Source organism: Ptiloglossa arizonensis, chromosome 14, assembly GCF_051014685.1.
Source record: "Ptiloglossa arizonensis isolate GNS036 chromosome 14, iyPtiAriz1_principal, whole genome shotgun sequence".
Classification (NCBI taxonomy): Eukaryota; Metazoa; Arthropoda; class Insecta; order Hymenoptera; family Colletidae; genus Ptiloglossa; species Ptiloglossa arizonensis.
Window position 1 is genome coordinate 7,563,333 of NC_135061.1, and position 15,668 is coordinate 7,579,000.

General features: G+C 47.5%; 1 protein-coding gene across 3 annotated transcripts in view; it reads left to right on the forward strand.

Moving 5' to 3' along the window:
- LOC143154173 (zinc finger protein castor homolog 1) overlaps positions 1 to 15,668 on the forward strand; it is a 308,704-nt gene that overhangs the window by 265,675 nt on the left and 27,361 nt on the right. For all 3 annotated transcript variants that reach the window (XM_076326045.1, XM_076326043.1, XM_076326044.1), the window contains one exon: positions 7,556 to 7,619. In XM_076326045.1, coding sequence (XP_076182160.1) covers positions 7,556 to 7,619 — 64 coding nt within the window. The remainder of the gene's footprint in view (positions 1 to 7,555; positions 7,620 to 15,668) is intronic.

Below are 15,668 nucleotides of genomic sequence, written 5' to 3' on the forward strand. Positions count from 1 at the left end.
AAATGTCGCTCCTTTTCATTTTTGCCTATTATCTACTTTCTTTTTACCTATTTTTCTGTTCGTTAAACATTTTCTTTCGCCCTCCCCACTTCGAAGAACACTGTTTCACCTTCTCCGTAAACGATTAACTAGATTTCGTAACAATAATCTATTCAAATTTCGAATCTTGATTTCGCGTATAAATAATACAATTATTTAAACCGCGTAAAATTATAAGATACGTCGGACCGTAGTATTTATTACGCGTCGCGTTCTATTTTATTAATTTTGCGTAAAATGTTATCGACGGGTGTGTCGAGAAATGTCGCGGAACGTTAATAGCACTTTTAGGAACTTGATTCCTCGCTCCGACGTAATCTTCTCGAAAATATTCGAGACGAGACGAATTGTGCAAACTTTGGACAATCGAGTCGACAAAAATAGTCTCGGTGTGCGTAGATTTCATTTCGTGAGGCTAATTCCTTCGAAATTTAACCAAGTATCTTTCCCTTGGCAACCGTTACGCTTCAGTTCCGGATGGAGATTCTCGTGTACTACTACGTAGTATTACGAATTGCTTCTTCGTCTTCGAAAGAGAATTCTTGCTCGTCGCGATGCTCGAGCCTAGTTGTCTCGTTCGTGGAGTCGATTATCGTAATTAAATGCGGTAACAAGTGATAAATTCGTTCGGTACTCGCGTTGCGACGCAACACTGCGCCGGGGTTAATAGGCGTCCACGGTGTCGAGAAAGGGTTAACGGAGAGACTAATTGAAATTTACGCGAACGCAAAATCCGTGACAGAAAACGCGCGAAACCGTCACCCATCGAACGTCGTTCAATTTTCATTTCATCGCTGTCGATAAGCTTCCTCTTCGTTCTTCGCCTACTTTCGTTTCACGACTAAAATATTAAACTGTTCGCTTCTAAAATTCGAGAAGATGAACTTCAATTCTAAATTATATTTGAAACGTTTTCGATCACAGTGGTGGACTCTCTTCGATATGCACAATTTCCTGGTTTCGTGTAACTTTGATTACTCGATCTTACGTATTCCGCGAAGGACCTACAACTTTGACCAAAAACGATTAAATATACGGAGCTCGGAAGGGCTTGAACTTACACGTGTTCGATTAACACGAGCACGAGCGATCCAAACTATTTCCTTAACAAAATATTAAAACACGTAACGAATTGTGTATTCGAAATTCCTTGTGCGTCACTCGATGTAAATGTCTTCTCGGTAAGGTGAAAATAACAAGCAATTACGAACTTGTAAACAATTAATTAATCTAGCATCGCGACGTTAGAATATTTACGAGGAATATTATTTTACCCGGATACATCCTGTCGTTAAAAACAAAACGTTACACGTACTTACGAAATAATAATAATAATAATAATAATAATAATAATAATAATAATGATGATGATGTAGCGATTGCGTGTTACAGACGAAGGTTAATATTTCACGAAACGTACGAGGTTAACGATGAATTATTAATGTTGTACGGAACACACGAAGGTCAACGATTCACGAAATCGAACAATGTTATATTTCTCGTATTTTTAATTCCCTTAACGATATATTGTACATATAGAAAGAACGTGCTATAATTGGATCGAGTTAAATTACTCGAACGATACGTGTGTATACGTATGTATCTTCGCGAAGACGCTGAGCGATTTAAATTTAAACTTTACCTAACCCAGATCCGAGTCTAACGGCATATACCTCTGTACAGTTTTTATTCGTTTATTCTACTCTGCGTACCGAAAGAGTGGAATTCGATCGATCGATCGATCGATCGATCGATCTTCATTTTTCGACGAGATCGATCACTTTCAACTCGGTGTTTCGCGGAACACCCGGTTCATCGAAACCACCAGGAGCACCGAACGCAATCTCATCGACCTTCCATCGATTTTATATCCAGATTCGAGAATACCTTGAATAATCGGTACTCGATTGTTCCAACCGCGCGATAAGATAAACCTCGAAGGTGTCCAAATTTCACAGAGAGGGGAAACTTTATTGCCCGTCACCGATCATTTCTCTCGCGACTGTTTTATCGCGTCGCGAATCAAGGGGAAAGGAATCATTGTTCTCGATTATTTTATGGGAACCGCGTCTGAGCGAATTAAGGTCGAGAATCGACTCTTTCGACGATGGAGATTACACCAATGTGTATCGCGATGGATTATTGTTCGTCGTCCACGGTTCCAGGAACCCTTGAATTATTCTAACGCTGCCGCGATGCACGAACCCCAGCGGTACGCGATTCTCTTCGCGGGTTGCCGACGACTCGTCATCGAGTCATCGAATTGTGTCGATGATTCACCGCTGTTGCCCTCGACGGTTCGTACAATTTTCCCTCGACGATGCGTCCAAATTATTTTCGATCTACGAGGCTTCGATTACGAAACAAAGTATCGTTTTACGGGGCCCAAAGTTATTTTCTTATAAGGTAATTGATATCGATCTTGCATCATAGAACGTACGGGTACGTCCTTGAACGGTCCAGAGGGCACGTAATATTTCATTAATTCCAAAAGCGAAGTAGCTTAAATAAAAACGTAGGATTGGCTTTCGATGTCTCGATCTTTCGAAAGTTGCTCGATCAGATTCCACCGATATTGGATAGTAAATCGTGAGCGATACGAGTCGTTTTCTACGTAAACCTAAAGAACCCGCGTAACCTCGAATCGAGTGCTCGAGGACCGCGAGGACCGCGAGGACCGCGAGGACCTTCGCATCCGACAAATTACTTTATCGTCGTCAACCTCTAAACCTGGGTTAGGACACCCGTGCACGCCGCACGCGCCCTGTCCGATCATGGACGATTTCAAGCGTTAGCCTTTGCCAGCTCGTTCCAAGAACCCTAAGACAATGCGCGCGGAGAAACGTAACCTTTATTTTCCTACAATTACGGCTATGGAAACCCAGCTTCCTTCGATTGTTGCTACACAGGCGCGATTCGTCCGACTCTCGAACCGAACCTAACCCGACGGACCTAAAAAGCAACAATCCAAGATAGTACGAACTGTCGGAATGTTAATTTTGTCCTTAAAATGTTGAGGTACACAGTCGACGAGAACTTTCCGAGATTCAGCCTCGCGATAATAGTAGGACATCGTTCGCGAAAAGGTCCAAGTTAGCGGAAAAATGGTAAAAGTCGGCTGGAATGGAGGTAGGGCGAGTCGATACGGGCAACCGAGGGTAATTCGCGGGAAACGATGGGTCATCTTCTGCACGGGATTCGATGGAACTCAAGCGGTACGCGGACTCGTTGCTAAATATACATGTGTACGTGCGGTCGTAGAAGAAGAGACACGAAATGGGCCCAGGAGGCTCGCTCGGTGTATCGCCACGCTGGAATCCCATACGGGGAGAATTGAAATTATTCCCTCGATTTTTGTCGTGTCGTTTACATTATTTTCGCCTTTGAATATTAATGGGCATATGCTCTCCGGCGTTATGGCACAAGAAGTAACAACGGCGTATAATACTCGACTCTTAACGTTATTCTATTGTTTGCAAATCAGCTCTATTGTTTTCTCATATACCTCTATACTCTCCCGGTTCCCTCTTTGCCCTCCCCCCCTCCCTGTCGCGGCTCCTCCCTCTCTCTCTTACGTCCCGGACGATCTTCTTTCACCCCTCTCCTTGCTTCTCTTGCACAGTTCTTCGTTCTTCCTTTTCGTACTCGATCTTCTTCTTCTTCTTCTTCTTCGTCGTCTTCTCCTTTTGCTTCTTCTTCTTCTTCTTCTTCTTCTACTTCCTCTTCGACTTCTCCTTCTTTCTCTATTGCTACGTCGACATCGTCGCGGTTGTCGTCGTCCTCTTAGCCAACGTACACACACACGCGCGAGCGCGAGCGCGCGCGCGCGACCGCCCTACAGTATTTTCTATTTGTTTCTATGATCGTCGCTTCCTTCCTCTGGCTCGCTTCTTCCTCGGTCGCTTGTTCCCTTCGGGTTATTCCTTTTGTCGGGTTTCGCCCGGGAACTCTTCTCGTAGAGTAGCCCATGGCACTCTTCGAGACCCATGTGGGCTACTCTGCGATCGAAATCTCCCGCGCGAACCACGGATCGCGAAAGACGTTGACTTTCCGATCTCCGAAAAGGCGATCGAACTTCCCCGGTGTTCGTTTCTTCCGGGTACGCGCATACTCTTTGGTAGCAACTTCAATTTCACGGAATAGCCGGCGTTCCGAGAACCGTGCCGGTCGAGTCCTTCGCGCGACAATGTTCGGTCCTTGAATAAAATGACTAGCTTCGATTAGATCTCCCCGCGTTTAACGACGTTTCTTTCGATTCGTGATGCACTTCACGGTCGAACAAAGACATAAACACGTGGCGCTGAGCATCGCTCGATGATCAACCTCCTTCCGAAATATTCGCTCGAAGCGAAAAACTGATAGCAACGAAACGCACCTCGAAGTCGTTGGACCGAATCGACGAATACTTGCGTGTTTCGTGAAACGATAATACGTAAATCGATAATTAACGTCGATCACTGTTTCGAAAACTCTCCAACGTTTCTCGAAACTATTCGCGACGCGTATAAGCACTGGTACAACGATTTATTCCAGCACAGTCGTTCGTTGCACCAATTTCGTTTTGTAATTCGGAACGTAATTTTTACCGAATATATCAAAGGCTGTTCGTCTTGGAATCGTTGTTCCAAGTTTTTTTCAACGGAAGAATTTTGCTCCTTTTGCCTCGAATACCCGATTCGCGTCCAATCGATCGATCGGTGGATCGGTGGATCGATCGATCGAGTCTGGGATTCCTCGGGGGGGGGGGGGGGGGGGGTTCGATCGCGAGGTTCGATTTCCCGCGGAAACGGCACGAAACATTCTTTCCGGCGCATTGCCATGCGATCCGCACAGGCGATCCGTAATATTGGGCATCGAAGGTCGACGATAATTATGAGCACGGAATATAAATGGCCGATCGGTGGCCGCAGGATCGATGGAACGCGATTGGCCGCGCACGTGAGACGCGTTCGATCCCGAGATCGAAGAAGAAGAAAATCGACGCGACACGTTCGAGAGAAAATGGAAACGCGGGGACGGAGGCCCGAAGACGAACCTCGGACGCTATGTGGCAATCGCTTGATAAATTCAGCGACGCCTCGGATCGGCATCGTCGATACGGCTTCGGAAATCGTACAGGATTCGAATAATTTGTACCCGCGATGGGGCTTCCGACAACTGGCGTCCCTTATCGTCGGCTCGCAACCGTTCCTCAGCTTCTCCATTTTTTCCTTTCAACGATATTTTCATTCGTATCCCACCCTGAACGCAAACCCTCGCGTTTTCGAGCCAATCGTTAACCATTCATTGAGAAAATCGTTATCAGCTTTCGAAATTTTTGCGTCTTTGGAGCAAAAAATTACGATCCATTCCGAAAACTTGTAGAAATTCGTTAACCTCGATAGAATTTTTATTAACGTTGATAGATTTAGCTGTTCTCGGAACTTTTGCGTTTCTCCTGTTACTTTTAGAAACGGTGTTCCGTACAATTTGTCCGATCGTTGTATCTTAAAATAAAATAAAGGAGCAAAGAGACGAAAACTGCTTCGTTTCGACTTTCGAAATTTCTTTAAACTTGGCTGCTCGGAACAATTTCAATTTCAATCCCAACTAATTTGTCGGTTCGGTCCGTATACAAGAAAATTGTCCTACCCACCGTTACGTCGATTCTTAGCTACCATTAGTGCAGACGTATCAAACACGCGGCACAATCCATTAGATTTTGCGGCCCGCTTGATCCCCATTTTATCGTAAGCATTATTATTTCCTCGGAGCACTAATCTCTTGATAATGTAGGATGCAATGAAATACGAATCAACACGGTTCAACGCGTAAACGCGAAGAGAAGAAAAGGTCTATTTATAAAATATGTACGACCACGCTTCTAATGAACATTGAACGAATAATATTATTTAAGATTTTGGCTCGATGTAATTTTTGTGAATTTCTTCTCGTTGCTTGTAATTTTTTTTAAAACGTCTGACGTCGATGCGACCGAAGAATCGAACGATCGCGCAACCACGCTCGGCGACACGGTATCGAAGTGCACGAATGAACAGAAATAAGATTGAAAAAAGTTCGTTCGAGCTCGGTAGTTTCGATGGAACTGTACCTCGAGCTTTCATCGAAAACGATCTAACAGTTTTAGAAAACACCGCACCTTTGTTGGCTAATAGTAAAAGGATCGGGCAAACAATAAAGGTGAACAAATATCGTGAACACTCGTTTACTTTCCGATAGATGGATACTTCTGATGCAATATACCGCGAAACACTGATAATTACTTCGAAATTGTTCGTTCGAGCGATTCTTCCGCGAACCGTGAACCCTCGTATGTATATTTTTCTTTTATTATTATTTTTAATCGAATATCTTTCGAGACACTTTTACGTAGACTTTCGGACAGGTGAATGGGAAACGAATGGGAAGTAACGACACGAGTTGAAAAATCTTTTTCGAAAATAGTGTTCGGTGATTTCGTGAACGTTTCGACACACATTTACTGGGTGCATCGCGCGTACAGCGACAAGGTCGTTGACCCGAGAAATCGAGTCGGTATTCCGATTCCTGGACGTTTTCGGGGAACCGGAAGCCATTTCCGCTTCACGTAACGTCCCCAAGAGGATGTCGTAACGATAAAGGCATAGTTTTTGTCGACGCGAAAATTCTACGGGCGAGTAAAGGTTAACGCCTCGAATTCCACGCAGGATCGTATCGATGTCCGCAACAGGAAATCGAATTTTCGAATCGGAATTAACGGTGCGATCGCGCAAGGAAAATTAGAGTTTAATATTTCACTAATGTACGCTACTCGAATTTAATTAATATTTCGTACACTCTCTGCACTCAGTTCGAATCGAACATTCCATGCCGTTGAGTGTACATCTTATTGACCTCGAACACGTATTTTTAATATTTTACTTCGATATCGTTTCGATTAACTTTTCGATAAATTTGATCTTTGCTTTAAAAGTAATTTCCACTAGTTTGAGTAAAATTTACGCTATTCAAATACCCTATATTTTTCTTGGGCGAAGCGCGTAGCCTGTTTCGAGCCGAATTCAGTGGCCGGTTTGCAATCGTTCGAAACGGTCTGTTTCAAAACGAGGGCCACGGTTCTAGAGGAGGGGGGAGGGTCATTCTATAATCCAGATTGGGCGCAAAGCGAAACGTTGCGCGTTGTTCGAGGTGATCGTCGAGGAGGCCGATCCATCCTGCATAAAAAAATCTCGATCCCTGTATTTACGCGGCCGGAAAATCGTGGCTCCCTTCGGAGACCCACGGTTTTTCCGAAAAGGTCGTCGAGTGCCCCGGATAATTTGGAGCCATTCAAGTTTTCAGCGACACGTGTCGCGGACCTTATAGAACCGTCCCCCTCGGTCCCCCTCGGTCCCCCTCGGTCCCCCTCGGTCCCCCTCGGTCCCCCTCGGTCCCCCTCGGTCCCCCCGTTGCGTAGGCGGCCCCCTTTCGTGTCCCCATCGCGAGCACGGCCCTGAGCATGCTGGTGCATTGTACATCGTAATGTATTTTCTTTTAGGTACCGCCGACAATAGCGAGCCTGGCGGCGATGAAGGTGGAGGCAGCTGACCCGAAGGTTTCCGGTGAGTTACTATTTCCTCCTCCTTACGGAATTATCGGGATCGTAATTAGATTCAAATCGAGTCCCCGGCGTTCGACGACCCCGCTCCTCGAGAAGGGAGGAACGAAAAACAAAGAATAACGAAAGAAAAATGATCAGGAGAGGGAGGGAGGGGGGGGGGAGCGTGGGTCGCGGAACGATGCGACGCGTCGAAATCGGCAACGATCCGGTGGAACCAGTCGATTTGCCCTCGTCCTTTTAATTGTCACGCTGGAAACCTGTTATCACGACGGAGACAAAGATCTTGGTTAAATTGGTTCGCGAAACGTCGGGCTTCGATGTTCCAGCAAGTTCGAGATACATACTTTGGTATTTGACCGAGAGAACGAGCCGACCGAGTAACGCACACCTTTGTTTGTTTTCGGAATGTCGTATCGCGGTCCGGACCGTCTACGCGTATCCGCGAGGTTGGCTTCGAAACTGGCGACACCCCACACCCCACCCTTCACCCCACCCTTCACCCCACCCTTCACCCCACCCTTCACCCCACCCTTCACCACCCCCTTTTAACGGAAAATGGGATTTTAACGGGGTTATTCAACAGGTGGTTCGAATTTCCGCGTTCAGAGACAGGAGGTCTAACCGAAGGGAAACCGTCATCGAATTTCACAGGGTTTCATGCGCAGCGATAGCGTCGCGTCAGTATTCTCTTCCACGTTTGTACAATAACAATTGAACGTCGGCGGTTCGGTATAAACGAGAAACGTTCAGGAAGATAGGAACGGTAACAGGGTGACGCGACGCTCGACAATTCCGTGGTTCGAGAATCGTTCGTCCTCGACGACGGTTAGTCCTACGCGAAATAAATCATTCGCCGAACCGACGACTAATAATCTGCTTGAAACGCGATACGAATCTTCGAACTGCGTACAGGAAACGTGGCTCGGGTTTCTTTTGCTCGAGAAATCGCTACAGCCTTCGAGCGTTCGTTGAAACTCGGCCTTTTTTTCTCAGATTATTTAAATTCGTGAACAATGGCCCCGCATCCCATCGAGACAATTATCAATTCCCACGGTCACGTGACGTGGATCCGTAAATCTCTTCCCAAGCGAAGAACGCGCGTGTCCCGTCTTCTATTTGTTCGATTGAATCGGTGCAGGCTCGTAAAACGCGTGCAACCTGACGAAACGAGTCGTCTCCCATGCTTTCAGCGTTTTGTGGCTGGGGGCTCTTCCCCCTTTATTGGAATATCCGCCCACAGCATTATGGGAATTATCAAGGAAATGGGATGAGCGCAAGTGGGTCCCACGAGGGGGCTGCAGGGGGTTGCCATGTCCGCGGACGATCGGGAAAGAGAGGAAGACCGTGCGTGGAAACGGATTCGTGCAGCTCCCCCGTACACACCCACCCACCCACCCCCGAGATAAACGAATTACGCCTCCGATGGAGAAGCTATACGATAACAGACCGGCAGAGAAAAATACTCGTAACGCGGAATCCAGGGAAAGAGTATTTTCCCTGGCTTTCTCGAGACGTTTAGCGGACGAAGAGAAACCAACGACCGTATAATTACGTCACGGTAGAGAATTTATATTTACTAGTATATTGGAATCGGACCGAGAATCTAGAAGGGAATTATTGCGCTTGAATTTTATCGGATCTGGAGAACAATTTTAAACGTACGCGTAACGTTCTCTGTTCGTCGACTCGCGTATCGAACCGAACAACGGTAAACGGTAACGCGATCGTACCATTTTGTCGTAACAAAGAATCTGTATTACGTGATCTACGGTATACGCGAAAACTATCGTATTCGAATTGGATCGGATCCGGGGTAAAATTCGAAAACGGCGTTCCGCCTAACGTTTTCGATCGTTGGACTCGTTTATCAAAAACGGAAGAAAACGATATTGGAATTTTCCACGGAAGAGAAGAAATAGATAACCTCGAACGGACACTTTCGACGAGTCCAACGAAAGAGGAAAAAGAGTCCGTAGAAAAGATCGTTTATCGAGTTCCTCGCGGCGCGTTCCAACGACGATCGAAGGTGAGGCTCGTATCAGATTTTCGAGCAGAGGGATTCCCAAACGAGCCACGTGCAACGGGACGAAAAAGTCCCTAGCAAAAGAAGCGTTCGCGAGGCATTCTGGTGACACGAGTTAATTTTAAATCGGCCACGGAGCACGCGATGCCGATCGATCGCCGATAGAACGGAGAAGTCGGTGACCCGATGGGAATTTCATTAATTATAGGACATCGCGGGGATAGAATCGAGAGACGTTACGTAACCGCGTCGATAGTCGTTTATAAATACACCGGCAGAGTGTGCACCGATCGTCGCCTCTGCGCGACTCGTCGTTTTATCGCAAAGGGGATTCTTTCGCGCATCTTTCGCGTTTCTTCTCGAAAGGGATCCATCGTGGTCGTGGTCGTCGTCGTCGTCGTCGTCGTCGTCGTCGTTGTCGTCGTTGTCGTCGTGTCGTCGTTGTCGTCGTTGTCGTCGTTGTCGTCGTTGTCGTCGTTGTTGTCGTCGTTGTCGTCGTTGTCGTCGAAACACCGGAGAAAAATCGAACGAGAGGGTTCGCTTTCTCAGCGATCGCGCAGCATCTAGGGAATTTTTCCGTCGAAAACGAAGAAACGAATCAGCCGCGAGAGCGGAAATTATGGCAATCGGTCGACAAAGGAGGGAAGAGAGAGGAGTAGGCGGTCTCTCTCGGTGTCTCTGTTATCCGGAGGCACATTCCCACAATTTACAGATCGGCCAATCAACGTCTCGCACTCCCGGACGATATTAAGCTCGTCGCGGGATCCGCGCTGAAACGGAATAAAATAAAATTGTGCGTTGTTCGTCGACCGTGTACGCGTTCGCCGGCACGACAATAAAAAGGAAAGAGAGGCAGGGAGCGCGAAGGAGAGAGAGTGCGAGGAGCCAGAAGGAGAAAGAGTGAAAGAGTCGAGAGGCGAGAGAGAGGGCAGCAATCAAAGCTGATTAAGCCCACAACTGGGGAATCTGTGGGGCCAGTGTCTCACGCCAATCTCGCCCAATCAGCCGGTTGGCCGGGGAGATTTAAAAAATAGAATGCCTACTGTCAATTGTCCCATAATTTAAATAAATCGAATAAATGGACAAAGTGGCCAATTAGAGTAGTTGCTGCTTGCTGCTTTAACACATTATTCTCTCTTTCTCGCGGTGTCTTCGGCCCTCTCGCCCTCCCCGTCGCGGGCTGGAACCCTCTTTCAACGTCTCCTTCGAACTTCTTTCTTCATCCTCGTTCCCCCTCCGCGCGTCTCGTTCTGCCCTCTGACTCTCCAACGTTGTTCGACACCAACGTTACCGACCACCTTGCGTCGAGGTGCACTTAAGAGCGCCGTTACGCCACGGATGACTTAACTATCAGCCTCGACGCACACGTGTGCGAGGCGAGGGGACGCGAGGCGACGCGAGGGGACGCGAGGCGACGCGAGGCGACGCGAGGCGACGCGAGGCGAGGCGACGCGACGCGACGCGACGCGACGCGACACGGTGCGCGCGGGATACGATAGTTGGCGCTTCCGTCGTCTCCCGCTGCGAACCGACACGACCCAGTCGTTTTCGACGATTCTGCGGCTACGCGACGCGTTCTTCGCACCCGAAATATAGTATTACGGAAACGTACCTCGAACGACGCTACCTCGATTCGAAGCTTTACGCTCGACGAAATATTTTCAAGCTACGTTTAACCAACGAGCGCACTGTATACGATTACGTTGCGTCTAGCCTCCTCTCGATCGTTCAGAAACGAACGTGAACACGCGATTTGCAAAATTCCATCCGACGAATAGATTCGTCTCGGCTCGATCGAAGGTAATTGTTTCAGCGTGTACGATTCGCATTCCATGTATGTACGAACGAAGTTAATTGATAATCCGCGACCCCGCGTGGCCTTTGCTCGGCAATCTTCGATCGACGTTGCATCGAAACTCAACCGAACGCGGGCTGCACGCCGCGTAACACATCGAATGCCAGGGACAGCCTTTAACAATTACAAGCAATTTACGACTTTAACAATTACCGTCGACGTCCGCGAACCGCGTCTGCCGGGGCTGCACCTGTTCGACATTCATTTACGGCGCGGGGCTTAACAGGCTCGTTGATACGCGCGGTCGTTAATTCACTTTAAATACAATTTAATTAACAGTCTCCGCGGCTCAGCGGTGGAACCTCGTGTCGCATTAATATTCTGACGTCTGCCGAAAATTGTCTATTACGTTCGATTAGCGCGCGATAAGCCTTAATTGAGCTACTCGGAGCTCCGGTGTCTTCGTGTTCTTGCGAAACCGTGCCCGTACATGGAACGGATCCTTCTTCCTCCGAGATACTTCTTATCCACAGGGGAGTTTTCTGCACTTTTTTAAGCTCCGTGAGAGCAGATATCGAGTACGAACAATTTGTAGCTAGCGGTGCTCGAAGGACTACTCTGAAAATTCACACGCAAAGAGCCCACGATACTCGACTGTACAAATTCATCTCGAATACCGAACAAATTTTCATTATTATTATTATCGTTATTAACGGAAGAACGCTTTGGTATAAAATACGCGATACAAGATGCGCGTAATAGAAAACGATGGTAAGAAATATGCAAAACGGAACGTGTATCGTAAAATTACAAAATTTCAAAAGTAGGAATCCGAGATAAAATTTCCCTGAAACGAACTTTCATATTTCTAGAGTACGTATCGTTGAACTTTTCTACCTGTGTTTCGATTCCAAGAGTTTCCAGCTCGCCTGACAAAATGGAGCGATATTTCGATACCACTCTCGATAGAATTGGACAAGTATCGCAACGATTTGCCAAATTCGTACCTGCAGCATTTTTGCTGCTCGATACGATTGTACCGGTGATCGTCTTTCGGTACGAGAGTAACAAGTTTTACCAACGGTGCGAGAAAGAGAGCCGTCCAATGGTCCGTAGGTTCACGGGGCTCGTCAAATCTCAACATCCCGAGAAAAGCAATAATTCCTCGTTAACTGCGGCGTGTTACAGTCATCGACGAATCAGTCTGCGAAAGGTTAATCGCCCTGTTCGGGGAAGAAATTCTATTCGATCCGAGGGGGTCGCGGGGGGCTGGGGAAAGAATGCTTCGTATTAAGCGGCCAATTATGCGAATCTGGCTCATCTCGGCGAGGCAAGGCTGTGTTACGCATGTCTGGAAGGTAGATAAGGTACCCTCGTAGGTACTCGTACACCTACGTGAGCTGGCAGTCAAGCCAACCAGTCGACCGGGCAAATAACAAATAAAGCATAAACGGGAGCTACAATAAATAACTGGTGCACCGCGTTCTCTGCATATACTCCGAGCCACGGGCCCTTCGGGGCCTTATTCTCTCCCTCCCCGCGCTGCCCTTCCCCACTCTTCTATCCTGCTCTTGCCGCTGCGTTCTTCCACCCCCACTATCGCCCCCCAACCACTTTAACGACCATATATGTGTATATATATATATACACACATACACATATGTATGTGTATGTGTGTATATATATATATACATGTGCGCGCGTGTGTGTCATAACGCGGACGCCGAGGGAGCGGAGTTTGAGAAAAATCGTTCCTGACTTATGCGGTTGCCGTGAAAATGGATTTAGGGGATCTTCTTTTGTGCGTCTTCACTTTTTTCTCGCATTTCTGGAGAATTCAGGAGGACTCGGAGCCTCGTCTTTTTCGTTCTCCGACGCTTGCATTCTGCGGTTGAATCCTCGAGGATTGGGGAGTTGTTATTGAGGTGGATTTTGGCTTCTCGGGTGCAGGTGGTTTTTGGTGTTTTATACGGGGTGTCGTGTAACAGATGCTCCAACACGACAGGACATAATTCCGCGCGCAAAGGTAGAATAAAATTTCTTTGCACGCAACGTTTACTTTCTCCATTTACTTTTTCGCGAAAAATCGTTCCAAGGAGCTTTTCATATATATTTTTCGGAGCCAAAAACACACGGTATACAAATTTTCTACAAGTCCTAGCGATCTCAATTGTCCATCGACGCGTATCGCTGTTTAATTATTTTCTCGATTCTCCATCTACTTGAAAATCTAGCTATCTTTTCGATCGTGTAGCTACATTCTTCGCAATCCAGCTATCCCATTGACGATGTAGCTACCATCTTCTTGATTATGTAAAGCGCTTGTCGACTATCTAGCGATCTTTGCGACGATTCCGAAATCTTCTCGATCGTGGGTCCGGCCATCTTTTCGATTATCTACGAATCCTTCTCGACTATCGAGCAACCTACCGGACTCAAAATTTCGAGGAACGAGCAGCTCGGACGAAGCGATCGTTATTGGCCAGTCGAAGATCGAGTCTCGGAGAAACATCCTTAAGGAGAGAGCAAAGGTACCGAATTTCACGGCAGATTAAAATCTTTTTAACGGGATTTACACGGCCCAGCTGTCGCGGGAAAAGGGGGTTGAAATTCCACGAATCAACGGCTAAATAAATATTTGACAGCCAAGGCGTCGATTCCCTGTCGCTGTTTTCCTTCCCGCCTCGCTTTCTCGCGGAGCTCCAACGCATAATTGGTTACAGATGCATTATTCTTCGGCTCGGCTCGTTTCGCAGCCCCATGCATAAACATTAAACTCTTACGACACGGGTGTCGCTTCTCTTTTTTCACATTTCTTTTTTTCCTTCGGAGCTCGAACGATTGTGTTTCTAATTTCGTATCTTCCGAGGCTGATTGAAATTCTTGCGATTGTTCAGAATACTCGGGCACGTTGATTTTCAAGCACGTTGGATCAAAAACAACGTCTCGTGCTTCGATCGTTACGTCTTTGATTTTGAGTAATTGGAATAGTGGAATTTTTACAGCAGTGCTGTCGATTCAAAAGATGTTAAACGCGCAATCTCTCTGTCGTATTTTTCATCGACAAACGCGCAATACCCCGTCCCTAATTTTTCGCTTAATAATTTTTCCCATGATCGTTCCGAGCTCCACTTTATCGCGAAACCTCGAATAAATACAAAAATCGTGGGTGAATCGATCCTAGACTGACAAAAATCGCGCAAAATCTGTATTTCACCGATCCGGGTAGAGAGAAAGAAAGGGGGCAGGGGAGAGTACGGCGAGTTTCGCCGCGGAACCGAAACAATGCGGCCGTGTTGCCAGCCGCGCGCGCGCGCGGCCGGCCTCGTAAAAACCCGCTCGAAACCCGGCGGATTCGAAATTTTATTATTTATATTTGAAATTTATTATCGCCCCGAGCTGGCCCCGGGGCCTGCCGAGCGCCCGGTCCGTCCCCCTCTGGGCCCCGTGTATTCTTTCCGCGGCGTTTCTGGCCCCCACTGGCCCCCGTCCGGCCCTCCTCAGCCTACACGCTCGACCGTTCTCGCGCCGTCTCGTCGTCGCCGGTCTAATTTATCGTTCCTCAACTTTTTATTAATTTCTTACCGCTCGCGGAATCGCGATCGCATTAAAAGGAACGTCCACGGCCGTTCAGCGGTCACCGAAATGCATCGGTACACAGACGGAATGCCGTCCCTAATTTTTCGCTCTTCTCCGCCACCCCCTGCTCCCTCCCGCCCCACTCGTCCTCGCCGGATCCTCCTCGTTCTGTTCTTTGGCCACGCGGCGCCCGCTGAGGATCGTTGCCCATCGATGCTATCGGCACCGTCAGAAGAAACGCATTTTTCCGCAAACTACCACGCTGGTGGCGCCCTCTCAAACTCCACCACCGCGGTGGTAAAAAGGGAGCGGGTTGAAAATTCCGGACGCGGGTCACCGGACAATTTTTCACTTGTCTGCTACCACTCGCTAACGATTCGAAGTAGTCGCCGATTAGACGAAGAAAGAATTCCAATTCAGGCCAATCGGAAACCGTCACCGTAGGTGTACGATGGATCGAGTCTAACGCAAACAGTTTTCCATCGAGCGGACCAGAGCCAGAGGTCACGGAGTAGACCTCGACTTCTCGACTTCTCGACTTCTCGACTTCTCGACTTCTCGACTTCTCGACTTCTGGCTGTTCTTCGATCGGAGAACTGCTATTTAGAGTCCATCGTAAACTCGCCGATAAAGTTACTACATTTGGTCCAACG